The 22,459-nt window shown below is 44.3% G+C and overlaps 1 protein-coding gene and 2 non-coding genes across 3 annotated transcripts; 1 reads left to right on the forward strand and 2 right to left on the reverse strand.

The window, feature by feature from the left end:
- Window positions 1–4,291: 4,291 nt before the first annotated feature.
- Window positions 4,292–4,909, reverse strand: LOC108029381 (general odorant-binding protein 56h). The gene is made up of 2 exons (XM_017101609.3): window positions 4,802–4,909; window positions 4,292–4,740 (listed from the first exon to the last, which is right to left on the reverse strand). Exons 1-2 carry the CDS (start codon window positions 4,853–4,855, stop codon window positions 4,390–4,392), a joined length of 405 nt encoding a protein of 134 aa, XP_016957098.1. The 5' UTR covers window positions 4,856–4,909; the 3' UTR covers window positions 4,292–4,389.
- A 14,663-nt stretch (window positions 4,910–19,572) lies between these two features.
- Trnak-cuu (transfer RNA lysine (anticodon CUU)) lies at window positions 19,573–19,645 on the reverse strand. The gene has a single exon. It is a non-coding gene; the product is annotated as a tRNA-Lys (tRNA).
- Window positions 19,646–20,158: 513 nt separating this feature from the next.
- Window positions 20,159–20,231, forward strand: Trnak-cuu (transfer RNA lysine (anticodon CUU)). The gene has a single exon. It is a non-coding gene; the product is annotated as a tRNA-Lys (tRNA).
- Window positions 20,232–22,459: the final 2,228 nt, after the last annotated feature.

A 22,459-nucleotide genomic window follows, 5' to 3' on the forward strand; every position in this document is an offset into this window, starting at 1 on the left:
CCATTGCAGGATATATATGGTATACTAGACGCACACACACCACGGCTGGGGGAGAACAATAACAGCATCAATTTGACACGTACAGGCGCTAATGATGGGAATGGCCAGCCAACTGAACGATCGAATCCCGAATCCCGCACCCAGGTCCCGGGCTCAGGAGTCCTGTGCTGCGGACAGACCGCTCAACATGCCCACAATTGAACCACCCGGACTTGGTTCCTTTAGGAACTTTGACATCCTGCCGTTTCGAGCAGCCGAAATCCCACTCCCGTACCCCTCGATTTTCACTGCTGTCATTTCCTGCTGGTGTGAGTTGACGTTCCGAGAGCCGACGACTGCCAATTTAATTCCCATTGACAAAATGCACAATTGCCGGACACCATGCCGCTTTTCCCCCGCTCCCCTTTCCCCCTCGCAACCGAAATGGCCTTTGTTCGCAATGTAACTGTTCTTGTAATTGCAATTTCTGCTGGTGACAGCCGCAGAATCCTCGCACACTTGCTATTAATTATTTTAGAAAATCGCTCGTAATAACAATAAATTCACGCAACCCACTTTCGCAGACGTCTGCTTGCACACATCGTTTTCCACCCACAACTGTTCAACTTTTCACGACATTCAAATATTTGCTCTTCGGCATTGCCAAGGCCAATGGTGGATCGTTAGTTGTCGAATCGAGTGCAATCAAGGCAAATGTTTGCGCTGGGCTTTCGACTGTCTGACATCGCGGGGATTTCCCGGCGAACCAATCCGCATTCCCCATTTCCCCGACCTGCCATACCAACCACTTTCAGTTTTGACGGCATATCGATTTAATAAATTTGCGTGTGGCCCTTGCGACAATTTGATTGACAACTAAGCTTGGCCCCCTCAGACAGTCAGTCGCTGATTTGAGTTGGTTAGCCGAGTTTTTTGTATTTGCCTGGGATTCCGTGGGCCAGAGATGGCAGAGGGATATGTACACACGATTGCCTCTGATATGGCGTGGGGAATTGGTTTGGTTCTAAGCCACTTGGAAGGACGAAAAAGTGAAGCGATTACTTTGGAGGGCCGAGAGCCACTCTCTTGATTAGTTAGATCAAATTTTCCAATTGAGTTTTAGCTACCAGTGGAATTCAGGCATTCGAATTGCAGACCAACAGCTTAGCGAGTTCAAATGAAAGCTTTTTTGTGTTCGACAAGAGGCAGATATAAAATTCGATAGGCTTCTTACTCTTATTTTGATGAACAAAAAGGAATACCTCTGATTGTTGCATATCACTTCAAATTAAAAGCTGTTTTTAAGAACCCTAACAAGTGTTATTTTTCATTTGCCTTAGCTTTTTGTATCCAATCGTATTTTTAAATGATCTATGTACACCCAACATTTTCGACTAGTTCAATTAGATTCCCATGGCTTCTGCTTAGCCGTTACTTTTGCTGGTTGCCCACAACCTTACATTATATTCATAAATCAAATGCTTCTGTGCGATCAAAGACCATGGCCAGAAAATTGTTAACATCCGGGTAATTTAAATAAAAATTCTGTTACCGTGTATCTGCATTTCCATTCAACAGACGTGGGTTTTCATGGCGGTGGCAGATACAAATACGAGCCCGAAATAGACGGTGGCGGACATTAAAATTAGAATTCACCAAAAACGTATATTTAGGCGCGCTTAATTATGACCCCACCCCGCGACCCAGGAGCATAATGAAGGTATTGGGAAGGCGTTGACATGCAACCGATAATTAAATTCCGAACCCGACAATGAGACACTGGGCCAGTTCCCACATAATAGGGATTTGGCAATAAAACTCTTCTTATGCAGTATGTAAATTCATCGGGGCGGGCTGAGGGCCCTCCCGGGACTTCGGTGTGAACTGGGCTCGGGATCGGGGGTATGAGGTCTCGAGATCTGGGACCTGGATCTGATCGCTAATGCCGTGCCCGTGCATCTTGAGCGGGACTGCGCCGTTAGTTTTCCCGAGCGGGAAACGTGCACCCGCACATAATGTGCAAGAACAGCAACTAAAGTGTCAACTTTTCGGGCTGTAAATATCAGGCGAACCCCTCCTGGCATTTGCTTTCTAATTTGGGCACACGCTCCTCGGAAAGAGGAAACAACAATGGGACTGGGAGGGGAAGCAGCTGGTGGACGGGGAAGTTCTCGCAGCATTTCCGTTTTTCACACAGGCATTTGGAAGCAATTTTTCAAAATTGAAATTCATTTCATATGACTGTCTATGCTGCCTGTGCCGCCTATGCCATATCCATTATTTTCCTATCGCACACCCGTTATCGGTGACAGCGGATCAGCGAACGAGATCGTTTGACTGCGATAGCACCGGGCACCGGGAGAACCCAGCAAGTGTTGAAAATAACCGAGCTCGGGGTGACAATTGTGCGGTTCGAGGGCGGGAGAAGTGCCTCTCTGCAGATTCGACTTATCCCAAAATTAGTTCTAGCTTTTGGACCTCTCTATCGCAGATTCCAGATCAAATTAATCCAGAACCACCCTGCTGGGGCAGGGCTTCATTGTGTCTCCAGATTGACTTGGCAATAAACTACACAGCCGCTACAATATTTTCCGAGGCACCACAAACGTCTTAGTCATCCAGCAACCCTTTGACCAGGCCAATCCGACTGCTCAGCGACTCCCAACAATATCCCATTGAAAAGAAGCCTGCTCCATCATCATCCGTATCCATCCGTCCGCACTGGCCGGTCTCTTGGTAACTCCAAACAATGAACTCATAACTCAAGTGACACTTTTTAACTTGACTGCATTTCATCATGTGGTGGTACGTCTTGGAGCACCCGTCTTGGGCCGCTCCTCGGCTCTTTTCTTGTTTCGTCCAACAATATTCAAATTGAGTTTTCCAGTGCAACTGGAGGGGGAGTTGGGCATGGAGCTGGAGTCCCCCAGACCCGCCTCCTCGTCTGCGACTGTAGTCATCCATCGTTGGAAAGTTTTTTGTTGCCTGGTATTTGTTAGTTGATAAAAGGCCAAGCCATTATATGCATGGCCGGGCTGCACAATTTGAAGTGGGTAAAATTTGTATGCATGTGGCTGCCATGACAACGCCCCAACGTCCAGGGCGTCCCAACTGCGACCCCACTCCGGTGCCCGGTTCTAAACTCCATCACCAGCTCCAGCCACTGCCTGCGACCTTTCAATTCAAACAAGAGGCAGGGATTCTTTTTCAAACTGTCATTGCTGGGCTGGGTCCTTCAAAGAATTCTTGGCTTTCTCTTTACGTGCAGCGTTCTGTTCGGATTCTGTTGTCTCATGTCGCTGGGCTTGTCAACCTGCCGGCCCCGTGGTTCCTCACTCTCACACCCCGAGCATCTCAGTATCTTAGTATCCCAGTGTCCCCTTCTCCGATTCTGATTCCGATTCAGATTCTGATCCCCGGGAATCGAACCCACTCCACTCCCCCTGGCAGACAAGTGCAATGAACCGCGTTTGTCTTCCTCCGTTGCAGGCTGCTGCGGCGTTGATTTATGTTACATCTTCTATGGTTACATTGGCCCTGGATCCCGAAACCCCCGCTAGCCCCGATTTTCGCCATTAAGCGCAGCTCATATGTTACCCGAAAGGTACAAACAAAAGTGGGGACGAGGGCGGGAGAGTCTCACACGTGAAATGATTTATTAGCGGTAATTGGTGTCACAGTGTTCCAAGGAAAAGGAAAGGATTCCCATCCCCCACGCACCGCATTTTCCGTCCTCTGCCTCCTGGGTTGCCAGGCACCCGTTGTTTCGAACTTCTCTTTTAATTATCTTGATTTTAAACTTATTAAAATTGACAAATGATTTTCATAGACAACGCTGTGGTGGCTCGAAGGAAACAGGTTGTCAATGGCTGCTTCCCAGAATGCCGGGAGTTGATAAATCACGGAAAGCCGCAGCGAAGTCATCTCCTTACCTCCGCCACTTCTTTTCTCAATCGTACTGGAGTTCTTGGCCTATCATTCTGGGATTTGCCTTGAGTTGGGTCTTAAAGAAGGCTAGGACTGCTTGAATGGACACACCTAATCGATTGGTATGCTGATTAGATTATAATGAAGACTCTTTTCTGTGAAAGGGGCTCTTAAAAATCTAGAGACAACAGAATTGTTGCTCAATTGTGGAAAATATTCTTTAAAAGAGAGCAAAGAGTTACTCTACAATACGCATATGTCTTGTTTTGTTAATGTCATCTAACTTGGAGATATCTGCAGTTTATGTGGTAACATGACATTTTGCTGAAAATACTTCATTTTATAACTTGTTTTTGCCCAACCTAGTAATTCGACTGAAAATTGCTTTGGTGCAACATGAACAACTTTATTTCACAACATTCACCTGAGGTGTGCAAACTCTGCCAATCAACTTTCTAGGACAACTGCGCTGCATTCGGATCTCTAGTGATGTCCTGGCATGGCCTTGTGCTCCTTCAGGCACATGGTGATCTTGAAGGCCGTGTCGCAGTCGTTGGTGCCCTTGATGTCCTTGCAGGCATTCACCCCCGAGGTGATCTCGTCCATCTTGTCCTTGATCTGCGGTATGTTCTTGAGGGTGTCGAGCAGGGCCTGGGCATTGAACTGGCCATTGGTGAGGTGGCCCTGCTTCTCCATCAGGCACTTGGTGTAGCACTTGAGGTTATCCTTGGCATTGCTCTGCATTCCGCTGGCCATGAAGTCCTTGAGGTCAGCCTCGGTCACCTGGTTGTTCTGCATGCACTCTTGCATTACCTGACGGAAGTCCGAATCGCACTGGGAAAAATACGAAAGGTTAAACATATAAAACAAAAGGTCCTGTGACTGCTCTCCCTACCTGAGCCACGGCCAGCAGAACAGTCAAGGCTACACAGAACAGGGCGAACTTCATTTTGAGGTTTGTATTTGTTTCAGCTTTTCCGGATTCACTTGAAAGCCTCGAGTGTTTGTCAATTGCTCAGAATAAGGCCTTTTATACCAGATCAGAACGATTCCGAATTAGAGGAAATGCAATTAGGGCAATTAAACTTTTTGCGAGATGAATCAGAATTTGATTACGCACAATACAGACAATTACACCACAATACAATTTCCCTTTTTCGATTGTAATTATATTCCATTATCAGTCCATTTGCAGTTTTTGGGGGGAGCTAGGCCTGGAAATCAGCAAAGTTAGTCGCAATTAGTTGACGGCCCCCACAACGAATCAATTATTCATTTATTGTATTTAGATGCGGTCAGAGTTTGACAATTTTCGGCCTTTGTTTGAGCCATTCACACTTGCCCAATTGATTTGCATGCCATTTGTTCTGGCCTGGCCATTGCCGAATCCCCAATTGATATTTTAGAAGGCTTTTAATCTCACATAATCACAGCAATATTTCCGCCTCTGGTGACAACGGCCGAAGGTCGACTCTGAATAATTTACCAAATTAGCAAAGCCCTCGCAACCAATTTGTAACTCGTAAATTTAAACATTTGCGAAGTATGAATTAGTAAATTCATAAAAGAAATTCTATAATGCATTACCATTAGTAATGTGCTTAAAATGTTTTGTGATTAGATTAAGTTGCCATTGACAAATATATTTCATAAATGGCTTTGCTGAGCTTAAATCGATTAGATCTAAAAATATTTAATAATGCTGGTCACTCCCTAATATAATGGCAATTGGGGACTTGTAGTAGAACTTAAAATTGAATGGGCACGATAAAAGTGAATAAACTTAAATGTTAAATATTACTTTTATTAATCAACAAACAATTTATTACAAATCGACAGTCGTGGTAGACACCTTTGACAGGTGATCTAATATATATCCCCATTCACCTGCAGACGTTTTTAATCAAAGTTACACATTGGCCAAGTCCGCTGTGACTATCCATAACAATTAAACACCCATCAGACCCCGCCCCGGCCTTGATTCTACAAACATTTGTTTGCCCGATGTAGACGAAGGTTGTGCGGATATAAAATAACTTGCATAATTCCAGGGCAAATTCAAATCAATAGACAAACAATAAGCTCGAGTTCGCAGGCCAACTGCCATTCGCAGGGCTGAGGAAGCCCATGTTGACAGCACAAATAATTTATGCCTTTGTTATAAAGAGGAGAGCACCTGGCGCAGTCGAAGCGGAGCCTGTCCTGCGCCTGGCCACGCCCCCTTTGGTCCTGAGCCCCTCCATGTAGGTTGGGCAGGGTTTTTCGCCAAGAAACAAAAAGAGGACGATTCCAAGTCGAGGCGAAGTGGTTGACAAAAGGCCGAGCGGTGAAAAGCCGGAGGGAAGTCGGAGAATTGGCTGGCCTGATGCTACCACTACCACTGCTTGTCATTAGTCAGGCAGGATAAGCAAAGGACATGGCCATAAAAAGGGCAATACGATGGCGCCCGAGCAGGGACACTTGCTCAGACACAAGGTGTGTCCTGTGAATGAATTGCTGAGTAACCAATAATGAAGTAAAACTGTTCAGTCCTGAATGTGTCATTGTGGCATGGGCCGAACTGAGGAGAACTGGGCAGACGACAACCGAACACAATTCACTGTCAGTTGCATTGTTTTGACCTGATTTACATGCCCCAGCCAGCCAGCTAGCAGCCATCTAGCCAGCCAGCTCAACTGATATTAGGAATGAAGGCTGAAGACCGTTCGGTGGACTTTTATAAATTACAAAGGCCACCGCACAAAGGCGATAGATGCAGGATGCCTGGCTCGGCACCAGCAGGTTCTTCTCCTCTACACATAAAACAATATCTTATCAAATATTTTAGTATACAAATAATCCGGCGCAACCCACTGAATTTTCAATTTTATCTATGAAATATCTAGTCTTACGTTGAACCTAAAATTAAAGGTTGCCATAAAATAACTAAAAAAAATAACTGACAAATAACTAAAAAAAATTGTAGTGGACATAGATCAGACAGTAAGGCAGTTTAACCAGTTTAAGTAACTATAGACAAATTTGGTTTATTAACATTTATAAGTTCCTTTAAAGGGGGCGTTTTGAGCTTCCTGGCATGAGCTTAGCTTCCCACAAAAACCAGTTGGGAATTATAAATAAACTATTGAAAAGCATGCTAAAGCTATTCTAAGTTAGGACAATTATTCTTTATTAACTATGATAACTATTAAAAAAGTTACAAGATTAAAAATAAAAATACTTCCTACGTAACTATATAACTATTTAGTAAACCAACGAAAAACAAATATGTGTACTTTTTTGTATAGTTACAGCACTGGTCAATTTGACCAAGGGCCCTTTTTTGTGTGTATCCTCTGCCACTTTTCCCGGCTTTCTCCTGGCTTTCCTCCTGCTTTTCCAGGCAGCAGACGACAACGATGACAGGACGAAACAAAGGCCAACGTTAATGAGCCAAGAGAATGGCGCAAGCCGTAACAAACGTGGCTAAATAAAGAGCGGGGCAAATTGTAAGAAAGCAGAACTGTGTCACAATGTTTTGACAGGAGTCGGGGCAGGAGACCTACAGGACTTCCTGGCAGGGCAGAGCAGCCTGAGAAATGGAACAGGACAACACAGGACAACTCAGCTAGTTAAGCGGCCAAAGACAAAGTTGATAAAATTAGATTTGTATGGTAAATAGTTTGTGGGATGGTTGGGCCGCCTGTGACTGTGTGTGTGAGGGCAAAGTTTAATAAATGTATAAAATTAATTAGCCAGTTGAATGCTCATTAACAGCTGGCAACGGGCTTAAGCTCTGACAACTCTGTTTTCGGAGCCTCCTGCTGGTTTTCCGTTCTTTAAGGCCCGGCTTTAAGCCAGGTTGGGTGAGTGTGGCAGTGGAGGGCTTTTCGGCCCGGTCAGAGGTTAGCGCAGCTGTCAAGCTGCCTCAATTAATTCCCAGCAGCAGTCAGTCAATGAAATGTGCCGCTTCCCATTTTCGAACGTCCATCTGTTTTGGCATTTTCACACCTCCCGCCCGGAATTTCCCCTGAAACCGACTTCGACCTCCCGCTGAGCCGAATAATGGGGAAAAAGGAAAAGTGAAAACCCCCAAAAATGAATGTTGACCTTTCACAATTGCAAGCCGCATGAGTTCTTTGTTTGCTGCAACTTGCGTTTTACGGCTTTCGGGTTTTTGAATGATGCACCAGCGGTTGTGCATTGACCACAAAAGCCAAGAGCCCTAACGGGATGAGGGATGGGCCGGGGCGGTACGAAATCAAAATACATTTCGGACATTGTGGTAAAGTAATTGGATTTCGAGGCATTTATTATAATATTGGAAATTTCTGTGGGGAAATTCTCGGGTGCCTTACAGGGCAGGGGGAATGCGTATAACCAGAGAGAAACCAAAGAAAATTTGAAAATAAATCCAGTGGAGAGTCTGTATGCGTTAACTGGTGCAGGACCTAAATCAATTTCACAGTGCGATTGTTAGTGTGCCTTTCAGTTTTTAAAAACGAATGATGTTATAGGCCGTATAATTGGTATTCCCATTCGTATTGATGGGGCTCTAACATATTTAATCTTTAAAACCTGAAAAAAAAGAAGGCATGCATTCGTTTCCCCACAACCTCCCATTCTATTGACACCTTAAAACCAAGACCTTCTCCCCAGCACATTTCAAGTGCGGGGACTTTCGCTATGACTGCTCTATTGGATGTAGAATTTGTGTAATTTGCACTCGTCTTTATTTTGGACAGCTATAATTGGAATCGGGACTCACGGCCCTTCAGTTCCATGGCCAATCAACTCCCCACATACACTGGCATTCCAAAAGCAGATGAAGGAAAAAATTCAAAATGCGGAGCACTGAGTTATTGAAATTAAACATCAAATGTCACAGACAGGCACCATCGCAGGCCAATTCGCTGTCTTCGCATTGTGGCAGTGAAAAGAGGACGAGACGCACAAAAGCACAAAGGTCCTTCCGCGTGCACCAGGATTCCAGGACATTGGGGAGGGGGTATCAGAAGTTTTTTCCGGAAAAATGCCTGGCTGACAAGTTGCCAAAGAGCGAGGAATTCGAATTTGTGTGGAAGTTTTTGGCGAAAATAAAGTCGAGGCAGACGCCGCCGAAGACAATTGCCCGAGCAAATGAAATCGAGCACAAGCAGCTCAAGGATGTGCGGCTAGGAAGGAGCGTATGCGAGGGCTAAGTACGAATGTGTCCCCCTGCTCACACAAATACAATTTACATGCGTACGTGGGCCAGGGGCGGGGTAAGAGAGGCCGGGGAGCGGGGAAGGAGAGCCGGCTGCACAGTGCGTCTCTGTGACATGTCCTTAGGATATTTGTATGCAAACAGGGCACAATGCTCTGAAATCGATATGCGGGCGCGCGACTCCTATCCTCCAGGACTCGTCGAAGGACTCGCCAGGAGGAGGCTGCATCTGAACTGGCGGGCGGCTTAGACTCCGCTGCCATCTCCATCTCCATCTGCGTCTTGGCCTGGCAGTTGACAGCCATGTGCAGCGGCGCAGTGAAATGAAAAATGGTGAGAAGGAGACGGCGACGGCGACAACGCCTGCAGCTTCAAACTCCAGTTCGCATAACAACACTGAGGAAAAATGGGTAGTTTATCCTCCGATGAAGTATTTTTACTTCGAGGAAATCTTAGAATAAACAAGTCTAGTAAAAATACTCATAGATTTAAGAAAAAATTATTCATAATTCAGATCATATCAATTGGCCACACTTTTCTAATGATTAGAAAAAGATCGATTTTTAGCTAACGATATATTGAAAATATAAATCAATTTTAATTGAGGTCACACTTTTTTTGTGCTTTTAACTTCAGGTTGTTTAATTATTAATATTTTCGTCAGGCTTTGTGTTTCAAAAGATATGTTTTATTATCACTAATAGGAAACCTTTTAAAACCTATTAGCTAACATTACATCATAAGATCTTAGTGATAAGACATAGTTTTTTCCAGTGCAGTCCTGTGAGAGAGCCCGCGGCGACAGCGATGGCCTGCTGACAAGCCCCTCGTCGCACTATGTGCGTGTGTTCGTCTGTATATGGACTGATGGGGAGTATGGGTGTGAGACTGATATGTGATATTAGTTTGATCTATTGTGATTTCAAGCAGGGATGCAGCGCTCTTTGAAAATGAAATAAGCCCGCCAAAGCCAGCAGTAAATTGGTATATTGAGAATTATTAAATGGAGCTTAGACCTCGTGGTCGAGAGCTCAGGAACCACACTCAAGTGCATATTCAAACACGTACTTCCAGTGGCTGACCAACCATAATCAATCATTTTCCATTTTCATTTAATGGACCAGCCAATAAGTGAATTTAATAACAGCTGTGCAGGTTGAACCACCTAATAATGGATTTTTACTCGAATTCCTGACGCCTTCCATCAATTTCAATAAGGAACATGATTTTGCCATTTTCAACTGCAACACTTGGGAATTCCGGGGCCAGAGCTGCTTGCATCATTTCTGGGGAGTTCTTAGCGCAGCCCTGGTATATTCGCTGCCTGATTATATCACCAGGCGGCCCTGTTGCTTGATTTGTTTTGCACACATTACCCGTCTGATTGTCTACGCCACGTACTGCTATTTTTCCCCAAAACCCGACCCTCCCGCATTTGTATCTCCAGCTTGGCTTTGGTTTTACTGCGGCATCTCGTTATGCTGGTGCGTCAGCGGCTTCTTTTCGATTGTGCAACACCGATAAGCAATTTTGAACGTCGTCTTTGTCCTTCCCGGGGATTTGGGTGCGTGTGTCGCCAACACGCAGATGCCGATGCCAATTGCGAGGCCGTCCCCTCCGATAGCCATCAAATTAAGGCCGCCCAAATCAATGCAGATTCGGATACAGATAGCCGAGGTACAGATACCAGATACTGGCCGGGGTCCTCCAAAGGCGACTTGCCTGCTGCCCTCTGCCGGTACCATCTCATTGTTTTGAGAGCCTAATTGCCAGGCTGTTGTTCCGCTCCTTCTGGCTCCCGACAGGTGCAAAATGGTTATGAAAGGTGGCCTGTACTTAACCCCAGCTCGAGCAAATGCAAATGAAAACTTTAAAATATGCCCAGCATAAACCGTAGTTGGAGTTCAGTTACATGGCTGTAAAGATGTTTTCCTTTCGTTTCACCGGGTCCCCTCTCTAGTCCTTGTCTTATTGTATTTTTGGCTGTGCAGTAGCAAATTGGTTACAAACACAGCTGTCGACCCTTACGTGGTCATAAAGAACAAGACAAAGGGTTTTTTCATCCTGGCCCCAAAGGAGAGCATTAGAAAGGCGAGGCCAGAGCACGTGACCACCGACGAGTAAGGTCAGGTCAATAATGCGGTAGCTAAACGTAAGGAATTTCGGGTCTGCATATGTGTGGTCAAACTAAAGGGTCGAGGGCTATCCTTCCTCATTTATCTGCATACCTGGGGAGTCACCGAAAATATAGATTCCTCGAGAGTCTGGAAAATGCCAACTATTCTCTGTTCCTCCTGTTTTGCTTATCAGACGCCTGAATTATTTGTTTTCATTAGCGATATCGACTGCCGAAACAGAGCCGCATATAAATATTCACCAACAGTTGTTGAAATGCAGCAGACAACTCTTTTGGGACCCGCTTTGCAGAGGTGTTCCCGAACCCCCGAACATCTGTTTGCGGCATACATATGTATACAGTTGTACATTCATCAACATTTCCTGAGGCCCCCGGTCTGTTCTCCAGGTCTCTGGAGCTGATTGCGATTGCGAATTGCAAATCGATACGGGTATGGGGCAAAACGTAAAAACCGCACGGTAGGAAATTTGAATAAAATGCAATAAGACAAACACATGTATGATAATTCAAGCCGGGCAGCATCAACACAATGCATTCCCCTACATCTCGACTGTCGGCACTTTGGGCTGCCCTCCTGTCCCGGCAAAAAGGTATATATGTTAATTTAGGATGTGTGTGTATATGGAGTGTATGCAAAAATACCCAACGCAGCTCGTGCGTGTAAACTCGTGATGATGATACACTAAAAACTACGCTGCTAAACAACCAGACCACAAAATACATCAAAATGATGCGGTTGCGAGCTGATGCAAAAACAAGTTTTCAAGTGCCCCCCTGTTAACCCTTTCAAACCAAGTAAATCAGGGCGAAAAGGGGCCTAGGGGAGCGGGGGCTAGGGGCTGCAGGGGCTTGCAACCGGCGAGGACTCATGCACGGTACAATGAACCACTGTCGAAGTTGTTGACTGTTCAAGTGCCCTCCGAGCGCGGGGCAAAAAGTTAGACAAATGTATCTGGGAATAGTTTGCGATAACAGGCCAAGTTGGGCCATCCATTAGGCGAAACAAGTTGACCGAAGGAGCGCTTTAACAGAGTCTCATCAACAATAATTTTGTTAATATATGATATCTTACATTTTATAGTAAACTACTGAAAAGTAAGAAATATTTATCTATATCTGCTTTGATTTATACTTCAACATCATAGGATAGTTAGGAGCCCCTTAATCATATATGTAATAACAAAACAACTTTAAAATATATGTGTTAAGATATCGATGAAATATATACATCTGCAAAAAAACCAGAATATGAAAAGAGGTATGTAAATTTGTACTCCCTGTCTGGTGAATTTGCACGAAAAAGATAAGCAAGATTTTTTATATTTTGCTAAAATCGCTGTTTATAATGCTTTAAGCCCTTCAACATAATGTCCTGAACACCTCGACCACCAGGCAAAGGGCCACTTGACAATACCCCCCGTGAAATGTTTCTGGCCACTTACGCAATCCTGGGAGTTTGAAAGCCGTGGGGCCGGCAGTGAACTGGCAAATGCAACTGTCTGACCTTACGGGCTGTAAATTATGCATAGATGCATAATTTATAACTTATGCGTGGCTCGGCCAACCCCCGAAACAGTTTGCCAGGCAACGGAGACGCTACACGAGACGGAGACATAGACAGATGCACAGACAATGATTAGGGCCACACACAAACCTATTATTAACGTTGCAGGCCCGGTCCACTCGGGTGGACAATTGCAATTGCTTGGCAGTAATTTTCAATTTAATTATAGTAATACACCCTCACACTCGGGCTCACAAGGGGGTTGACTAAGTGCAGATTTGAGCGCATTTGCACTTGAGCCAAGTTTTATGGCCCGACTTCGCCCAGAGCCATAGGGCTCTGAGGGATCGGATCGCCCGGGCGTAAATCAAATGCAAATGTCCAGGGCCGTAGTGCCATGACAGCACTGTCCTGCCCGCCTGTCTGCGGCTGCATTTCGCCGAATTAATTAGGCGACGGGTGCGTGGAGCAGGGCACTCAAGCCAATGTCTCCAGAATCCCATTTGCCCCGGCCCCCTTTGACTTTGGCATTAGTTTCAGGCAGGTCAACTTTTAGTTCTCGTTTTCGCACGTAGCCCCCGGACGCACATATCGAAATCCGCAATCAAGGTGAGCAGGGAGTGAAATTATGCTCACGTAGGGAGTACGTGCCGTTGATTTGATGGTCAGTTAATTATTATTTTTTGTGTTTATAGAGTTGCGGCGAAACACGAACCTGACTGCAGACCCGGCGAAGCCCGGGCAGAAATGGTTCTCTTATCCGCGAATTATGCTGCTATGGGATAGTGTCTGATCTTGTGGCTGAAACAGCCAAGATTGTGGTGGTGCATGCTGGGTTACCAAGTGTCTCAGCCCCATAAAAGCGACTGGAAATGAGTAGATCAAGGACAGCGGAAGATAAAAAACGCTGGGAGTGAAATACCAAGAGGCAGGATAATGTATTTCTAGGTATCTTTACTCTGTGTGCTAGGAAATAGGCTATGCCCTTTTTGTTTATCCCAAGAAATTTTATTTCGCATTTATTTAACGTATTTCATTAATTATTTAAACACATATTCCATACATTTCACCAAAAGTATTCAGGAAGTCTTTATTATGAATCTTGAAGCTGCAAAGGTTTATTTCTCAAAACAATTTAAGCAATATTTTTTAAAAAGTATTTTAGTACTAAAGTAATACTACAGATTTTGGGTATAAAAAAGTTAAAAAATTAGAAATTCTTGTTAATGGAAAATAAATATTCATGAATTATAGAGCGCATTATATTTCTTTACCACCCAGTTTATAATTCAGCACTTAACACCCCAACCAAGCCAACGCATAACCCCTTAATTACACAGCATTTCAGCATACTGAAATGACTTCCGCTTATGATGAAGAAAGTTTTTGCCACGCCGGGCTAATGTTAATTACTGCCGGCCAGGACCTAATCCATTTCTGAGCCTGCGCCAATGTTATTCCCATTGAGCCGCAGATGGATGCCGCCAAATTAGTTTGATGGATCGGGAGCGGTCGGTCCTCTGGGTGCTGAGGCTGCACAGTGTACTTTACATCCAGCTCCAGCTCATCCACGTGTTGTAATCAGGGGGCGATGAAGTCGGCCAAGTAACCACCGAATTTCCGATGGCCAGGGCCAATATTAATCAATTCTATGTGGAGCGCGTTGGTCCGCCGCCACTGGAGCCGGCGCAATCCCTAACTGGTTATCCTCCACGGCAACAGCAAGTCGAAACTCATTTCGTGTTGCGACTTTTGATTATGATGATTATTACGCGTAATCGCCGCTACATGTGCTACATGCAGCGCCAATGCCTCGCCATCCCCGAAGCTTATTGATGAGGTACGAAGCCGGCATAGCCCCCTGGCCGAAAGTGCCCGGGACACCTGTGTGTATATTATTATTACACATCGGCCATGGGCGGCAGCGGAGGGGCAAAAGGGGAGAAGGGCACGGCCATGGGCAGTGGGAATTGGACTGGGAACGGGTACGAGTTCGGGCCAGAGTACGGGAATGCCACACGAATTTAAGCGAGATACACACGATGACGCTGTAAGTGAACACTAATGTGGGTCCAGGGCAGTCGACAGTCGCGGTCAGCCGACTAAGAAATCCATTTCGACTATCCAATTAACACAGAAAAATATATAAATATAAAACATTTCTGCTTTGTATCTCCTTAAATGCGAAAAATGGTTTAACACAAAGAATTTTAACAAGTAGTATATATAGATATAGTACCAATTTACCTAATTTAATATATAAAATGTAAGGAGTGCATCCAAAACTACAAACCCTTTGAAACCCTATATACTCGTAAAGCGAGAAAATCAAACTTTTCAGGAGAGTTACCCTCCAAGATTCCATGAGATGGGTCGCTACTGTCCTCCCCAACGGCGACTGCTTACATGCAAGCTCGCAGGCTGGCTGACGTAACAACAAGTTAACAAGATAATGACAGTAGCGGCGGCTCACCGGACGAATCGGCCGGCTAGCCCCAGTCCGTGGAACGAAGTCATCGTCTTCGTGGTCTTGGTCTTGGCCCCTCGTCGCCATTCTGGCCACGGAACTCGCGTCCCGCTCTGTTATTTAGTGGAGGTAGGTGTGGACCAGCTCCGGCAGTGTGTGTGCTGGCCGGCTTTGAGTGACGGGCCGTGAGCATAAGTGACTGATGGCCGGCGACGTCCAGGGACGTCCTTCTTCTCTCTTTCTGCCGGCCAAAGACCATAATCAAGTATGCTAAAAAGACGCGCTAACCAAAAAGGAAATTGAAATGAAATATCTGCGTACAAGCTACCACACTGAAAACAACAAGTGGTCTTTGAAATTAGTTTTAAAAAATCCTAACTGCTTTGAGTAATTTTTATGAAATTTATTAAATCTTACCCAGGCTCAAATGGAACTCTAAGTTTTGGTACTTGCAATAAAGCAAAAAAAAATAAACCTAAATTAGGAACAAAACCTCATGAATCCTAACTTCGTCCATTAAAACAGACTCTCTCTTGAGACAGAGGAGTCTTACAAATCGCAACTACTGCAATTTCTCTCAGTGCACCTGAGTGAGCGTGTGTATTGTTGTATGGGTGACCGCGTTGAGTCGTTCGCGTTCACTCTTTTGTGGTATTTCGCACCTGGAGCGGCGCTCGGCATGTTGAGCACACCGTCGTTAACACTTGAAGCTTTGCCGCTGCCCCTCCTGCTACGCCCCTGCCCCTCTGCCCACCTGCCCCTCCTGTAAGCCCTTCCAGTTGGCCAAGTTGAACGGCTGCTGCCTGTTTCGTGCTTCTTGTTCTGTGGCCGACGCTGTTGCATTGCCAACAAGCTCATTAGTTTCATAATTAGCTTTCGTTATGCTCTTCGTGTATTAATTAGAAGTTATTGCTGCGTCCAGGCGCCGGACCCGGAACCCACTCAACGCTCAGCCCCGGAAAAGTGGGGGGTGGGAGGTCAACTGCAGAAGAACCCCTTTCCCTCCCAGCCCCACCCAAACCCCTCATTTCCAGCTGGTTCGTTGCATTTTAAATCGCTTATCAAGCGGGTTTTCCTCTCGTCAGCCTTTTTTTAGATTTTGCTCGTCTTTGTTCTCGGCGCTTTTTGCTTCTGCAGCTAATGCAGAGATAATGATGCTGCGGCTTTGATCGATTTGATAACAATTTAATTTCGAGTGCACGCTCAAGGTTTTTGCCCCATTATTAAATCTTTTTTACTGCGGGCTCTAAGCGGCATTGCGACGTGGTGTGCGAGGCACGTAGGCAGATTAGTCGACTGACGACGGGTGGACGGGGTGATTGGTGATTGCATTCGCGAGTGCATTACATATTTGGTTAGATAATGGATAATGGCTCATGGTGGCTCACTGCCATGACACTCTGCACAATAGGAAACTATCCGTAAAAGGCTGCAGTTGAAATGAAGCCATCCTGCACCGCGAAGAATTTAAAAGGAGAGCGTGAGTGCGAATCAAATGAACCCGTTCGGGCCAAATATGGTTTTCTTTCGTCGGAACGCTCATCACACCCTTGAGTTATTGTACAGAGATAATAATGGAGTTATTCCACGTCCATTAGAAGGAGTTATTCACTATGGAATAGATCTCTCTTTATATGGGATTACATTTCGTTCATAACTTTTCCTTATTTACCCCAAGGACTGCATTTCTTACATTGCTCTCATTTTCAAATCAATTTCAGAAGTTTATTTTTAAATCTTAATGCTATAGAAATCAATGCTAGTTTCATATTTGAATGTGTATAAAATGTTAGTTTGTGTTTTTGAACAGTATATTTAAGTGCCCAAGCATTTGCCAGATAGACATTTTGAAAATGTAATCTCCCAATAAGTTACGGCACATAACAATTAGCAACAGAGCCGTCCGAACCTCACCATTATTAATCTTGCCGTTGATTGATGCTCGAACTCAGGGTCGTAGCCGGTTCAATTTCTCGCAAATCTCGCATAATAAACACAACATATCTGCAATGGCAACGGGGTGAGAAGGCTGACAAACAAACAATGAAAAACGAAGCAAAAGCGGCAAAAAATGCTGAGTAAACCTTATTAAAAAGGGATAACGGCGCACGAGCAGCGCTAATGACAACGCTCATGGACTCGAAAGGAGGTAGGGTTCCTGGATGGGGTTCGCTTGGGCTGGGCTGGGTTGAATAAACGGATGGATGGGTGGATGGATGGATGGGTGTGTGGGCAGGATGGTTGGTGCAAACACACACGTCACTCAGCCACGACATCCTTCCGGCGCGGTCTGGTCCTGGGCTTAACGCTGTTAATGACCAAGGGCAACAACAGCGGCGCAGCCCTCAACCTCGGCCGAGAAATATCGCCCATCCCCGACGCCCGGCTCCATTTGCCCATTCACCCATCGGCCCAATCTCCAAGCGATTTCATTACGTGTGCTCATGAGCAATTGATGCTGCAATGTCATACGTCAGCAGAAGGTGAGCCAAATCAGTACGAAAGGGTTGCCGTGATAAAAAACACAAAGGGAAATTCTCGCCATTTCTCTCGAAAAAGCCAACAATAAAATAAGAATACTACGGATTTTTAAAACGCAACTTCTTTGATAAATCAGTAATTACTCTTGTGATCAACTTTGTTAAAAATATGTTATCTTGTATATAGAGCCAAAATGAGGTTATACAAAGTACAGTTGGCAAAACATTCAATAGCACTATTGATATTATCGATGCTTACAATTGGCAATCATCGATGGTTTTGACCCAATATCGACAGCATTTTGTGGAATAAAAAAATGTTTTGAGGTGTCTTTTCTACAATGAGGCGGTGTTTAAAATGCATCTTTTCAACAGTTAATTTGGTTCGATTTAAATAAGCATAAATTTCCCGAAATCATATTTTAACCTTTTTGTTTGAGCTTATCGACTATTTTCGATAGTATCGATATAGATTTTTCATAGCCCTTTTAAAAGTAGTATATTTTTTCAACAAATGTTGGTTCCCTAATTAAATTCAATTTTTTTCTGTGCACTCACCAGCAGGGTTTACATTTCTGATAACGTTGCCGAACGGCAAATCATGTAATCCGTACGGATTCCCAACGTTTGACCTCTGTAAAACAGCTCATGACCCTGAGGAACAGTGTTCTTTTCAATAACGAGTAAAAACTGCTGCATAATGTTTATTTGCCCGAGCCGACAAAATTTATGTGTTCCTGGACGTCGTCTGTCGGGGGTATTAAAAAACTTTTGCTCAAGAAAATTGCGGAAAAGGGTTGGGAAGGACATGGGACTGGGACTGGGACTGGGACAGCATCCCTGCTGCGGATAAATCTGCGTGGCCAATGCAACTTAATTAAATTCCGAAATACTTTCGCTGGCTGGGAATTATGATGCAAAATGTTTGGCCGTTAATTACAAAATTGTGAAACGCAAAGTTCAAACTGCAATTTGTATTCATTTGTAAGCCGCCGCCGCCACTGCCATGGCCATTAAAGTGGGTAGACCCCCCTGGCGAAATGGTAAATTAATGCGGGCGGGTTTCGGTGGGTTTCTGGTTGGCAGCTGTCTCTGGTCCCTCGATCACGGTGAACACCTCGTCGTGGAGTACCTCCCACACCGCCCACTCCGCCCACTCCTATTGCCGCAAAAGCAGTCACCCACATAATTTAAATGCATTTCCTTCTGCGCATTAATTTCCTAAGCTTTTTGCATACGAAAATCCCACACAAAACTGCGTTCAATGTAATCCCATGAGCTTAAAGTCACGTGTTTGCCCGCCGCCTCTGGCCATTCTGCTCGTGCACCCCTGCCCCGCCCCGTTTTTCTGGGCGGGGGGCGTGGCACGCACAATAAAAGCCGGCTGGGATTTGTTGCTGTATTCGCATGTAATAAATGTATTTGTTTATCCCACTCTAATTTTTACTGCAAGCTGAAAATATTCCTGGTACAACAGCACTGAAAGGAAGAGCGAATGTGTGGAGCTCCTCTATTTGCTTTTCAGCCCGCTTTGTGTGAAGTTTTTTGTTAAACCTTGTAAATTGTCCTGCGGCTGGTTAAAAAGCGCCAGATGCGAAAGGGTCCTCCATTTTATGGGGCACTTTTTGAATTTTTCATATGCATTTGAATGGGTGAACAATTATGCATGCGCGCTTATTGTGTTGGTCCAACAATGACTTTCACTAGCAAGCTTCCAACAAATATTTGTCAGCCAAATTAATTTAATAAAATTTTAAAGTCCTTAAATAATAAATTTCTTTAGGCCCTGCAGCTGTGGTTCGTGGACAAAAACTAATCAAATACGAGTGTTTTTGTTTGGATTTTGAGTGTTTTATTATCTTGGAAAAATAATAAAAAAGCAAAAAGTTGTTTCGCCCAACGTGGGGCTCGAACCCACGACCCTGAGATTAAGAGTCTCATGCTCTACCGACTGAGCTAGCCGGGCACATGATGGTCGTCCGCAAATGCCAAACAACACAGCAGAGCCTCCGCTGTAGGAGTGATTTTTTTCCATTGCTTGATAGCATGACAACATATTCAGCCCCTATTGCAATCACTGTGCAACAGTAGCCACAGCTTTCATAAAACCGTGCCCAAATGTCTATGTCTATATTTACATTACTTGGGCAGAACGTTTTCAAGATAAAAAAGTAAATAGCAAATATATACGTTGCTATTATTTTCTGTTTCTTGTGTTACATTTTTATAACAGTGCGTTTATATATAGGATCAAATGAATTGTATAAACATATTTTCCCCCAAACGTTAAAAAAATCTAAAAATAAAAGTAAGACAAGCACGTGGAAAACTGAATAGTAATAAATGACGCATAGCCAAAACTCGTTCTAAGAATAAACATCCAATAGGGGTAACATGAACCTCAAAGGCCACATAAAAACCCTCCCTACAGAGAACCGCCCTTGTACTCTTCTACGATATTTGCTTCCCTGCACGCATGGCCCGGCTAGCTCAGTCGGTAGAGCATGAGACTCTTAATCTCAGGGTCGTGGGTTCGAGCCCCACGTTGGGCGAAACACTTTTTTGCTCTTTCTTAGTTTTATTTTATATTAGATATATTTCTTAAACAACATGAATTCAAACTAAACTAGTTAGGCAAACATTTTTTTACATTAACTAATACCTTTTAGTTGTATGTTCATTTAATTTATATTTTTTAGTGAAGTAATGTCATTATTTTTTCAAAATTTTTGTAATCTGCTTAGCCTTGAAACCAACTCCAAAAAACGATACTATTCTATCTTTCGTGGCCCAGACATTCTGTCTACTCATTTACAAAACTATAGTATTTTTGGAATTCCTCAGTTTCATTCATCAGCACATCTCGGCGGCCAAGCCCTGTCAGAAATATCATTACACTTTGGTTCCGTTTCTCACAGAAGAACATGGCATACCATGCGTAGAAAATAGTTATTCATAATCATTTGTTACGCTTAATTGTTGTCTTTGCGGTTTACCTCATGGCTGCTTTTGTGAGCTGACCGCAAATTGATTTTAAATTCATTTCTCAGTCTGGGCCTGTGGGGCGGCAAATAACAAAAGCCGAAACGCGTCTGAGAATTGTTGATAATTGTCATTATTGAGGCAAAACTAGAAATGAAAACGTTTTAAAATGGATTGTGTGGAATAAGAATATTTTCCCATCGTGGCCGCGTAATCTTCGACGCAACCTCGGTCTCAACTTTGGACCGCAGCTTCCCTCCTTTAGGACTATTTGCTGTTTATTTTGTGAAATTTAAATCCGCACGCGTTCTCTCCTTCGGTCTTGCTGGTTTATTATCCTTTGCCGGCACTTTTTTATGAGTTAAGCCAGACGCGGCTTATCTATGTGACAATGCGGTAGGCACCACGAGCGAACTGGTAATGGGTTTCGGGGAGTGTGTGGCAACGCCTTTATTGCCAGGCCTACCAACCCAACCACCCCAGCCACCCAGGACATCCACATCGCGCCGCCCTTCGCTTCATTCATAAATAAATTAAATAAAAATATTTTTTCAAGCCCGCAAGCCATGCAACAATAACAAATAAGCGGAGCCGGGATAAAGAACTCCACGAAACTCAACCGGCGGCAAGAAATCTGCATAATGAAGCGTAATACGCAAATGGTGTGGAGTTGTGATTGGACCGGATTCCGCAAATTGAGGTAGGCGGAAGGTGAAGGAGTGCAGAGTTTAACGCTGATGAGGCCTATATAACGTTCAAATCCGCGAATCGAGGGAAGGCGGAGTGAAGGAATTTAAAATGCCTGTAAATCCTTTTAAAATCCTCAGAAGTTGTCTTCAATGTTCAGCACACAGCTTAAGTTTTAATAATATAATATATAATTATTATGCGAATAAATAAAAAAGTCTTAGAAAATTAGAAAATATATTTCACATTTATATCACAAACATTTTAAAACACTTTTCAAATACGCACTTATACTTGATTTTGACCCCCTAATCGAGTGCTTTCCCCAAGTTGATTACAGCTTCTTTTAAATCTTTTTTATATGCACGATGTGAAGTCTATAAAGTCGTTTAATAAAAAGAGTTTATAATTCCCTTTATAGATCCGCAACAAGCGCATATATCAATAATGGCCACCCAAACCAAGCCCAGGGAGTCAAGCAGCCCCGCAGTTATTAAAAGATTTGTGGCGCTTAGAGCAAAGGTCAAGGGGAACCACCCCGTAGGAATGAATCAGGAACTCACCAGCCCAGGATCCCCCTTTCAAATCCATTGGCGATATTGGCCAGACGAATTCGGCACGCCTCTTTGGCAGCATTTTGTTTGGGCGTGTTAAAAGTTAAAATAAATCAAACAGCCATAAATTTGCCGCTTTTGGCAATATGTGGGGAATTCGATACGTTCATCAAATGTAAAAGGGTTCAAGCGATGCGTTTGCTATCTATCAATAAATGTCTCTATATATACATGTGCGGGCCAGACGCCCCCTCGCATATTTTATCGGCGGCAGGACAGCGCCAGGACCCGAACGATACGCATCCCTTTGCCAACCAGACTCCGTCTGGCTGGGCCCGAAAGGGAAAAAATAGAAATCACCCAAAGTGGGGCAGCTTATGAAAAATATGGCGCAAAGGGGTTAAATGACGTATGCATTGCAGCCATTTCTCTTACTCTCCGAGCAACTGACTCTTCATTTGCCTGCCGATGTCTTAGTTACCCAGAGCGGAAGCTCCGAATTTATCATTGCCCCGACAGCACTCTGTTTGCGTTTTATGAGTGGCCAAAAGGTTTTG

This window comes from Drosophila biarmipes, chromosome 2R (genome assembly GCF_025231255.1).
Source record: "Drosophila biarmipes strain raj3 chromosome 2R, RU_DBia_V1.1, whole genome shotgun sequence".
In the NCBI taxonomy this organism is placed as follows: Eukaryota; Metazoa; Arthropoda; class Insecta; order Diptera; family Drosophilidae; genus Drosophila; species Drosophila biarmipes.

Excerpts from the sequence above, each read along its gene's own strand:
- LOC108029381 (XM_017101609.3), bottom strand. The coding sequence starts at position 4,855 with ATGAAGTTCGCCCTGTTCTGTGTAGCCTTGACTGTTCTGCTGGCCGTG. Across the intron at positions 4,741-4,801 it reads TTCTGCTGGCCGTGGCTCAG|TGCGATTCGGACTTCCGTCA; the intron begins GTAGGGAGAGCA and ends TATTTTTCCCAG.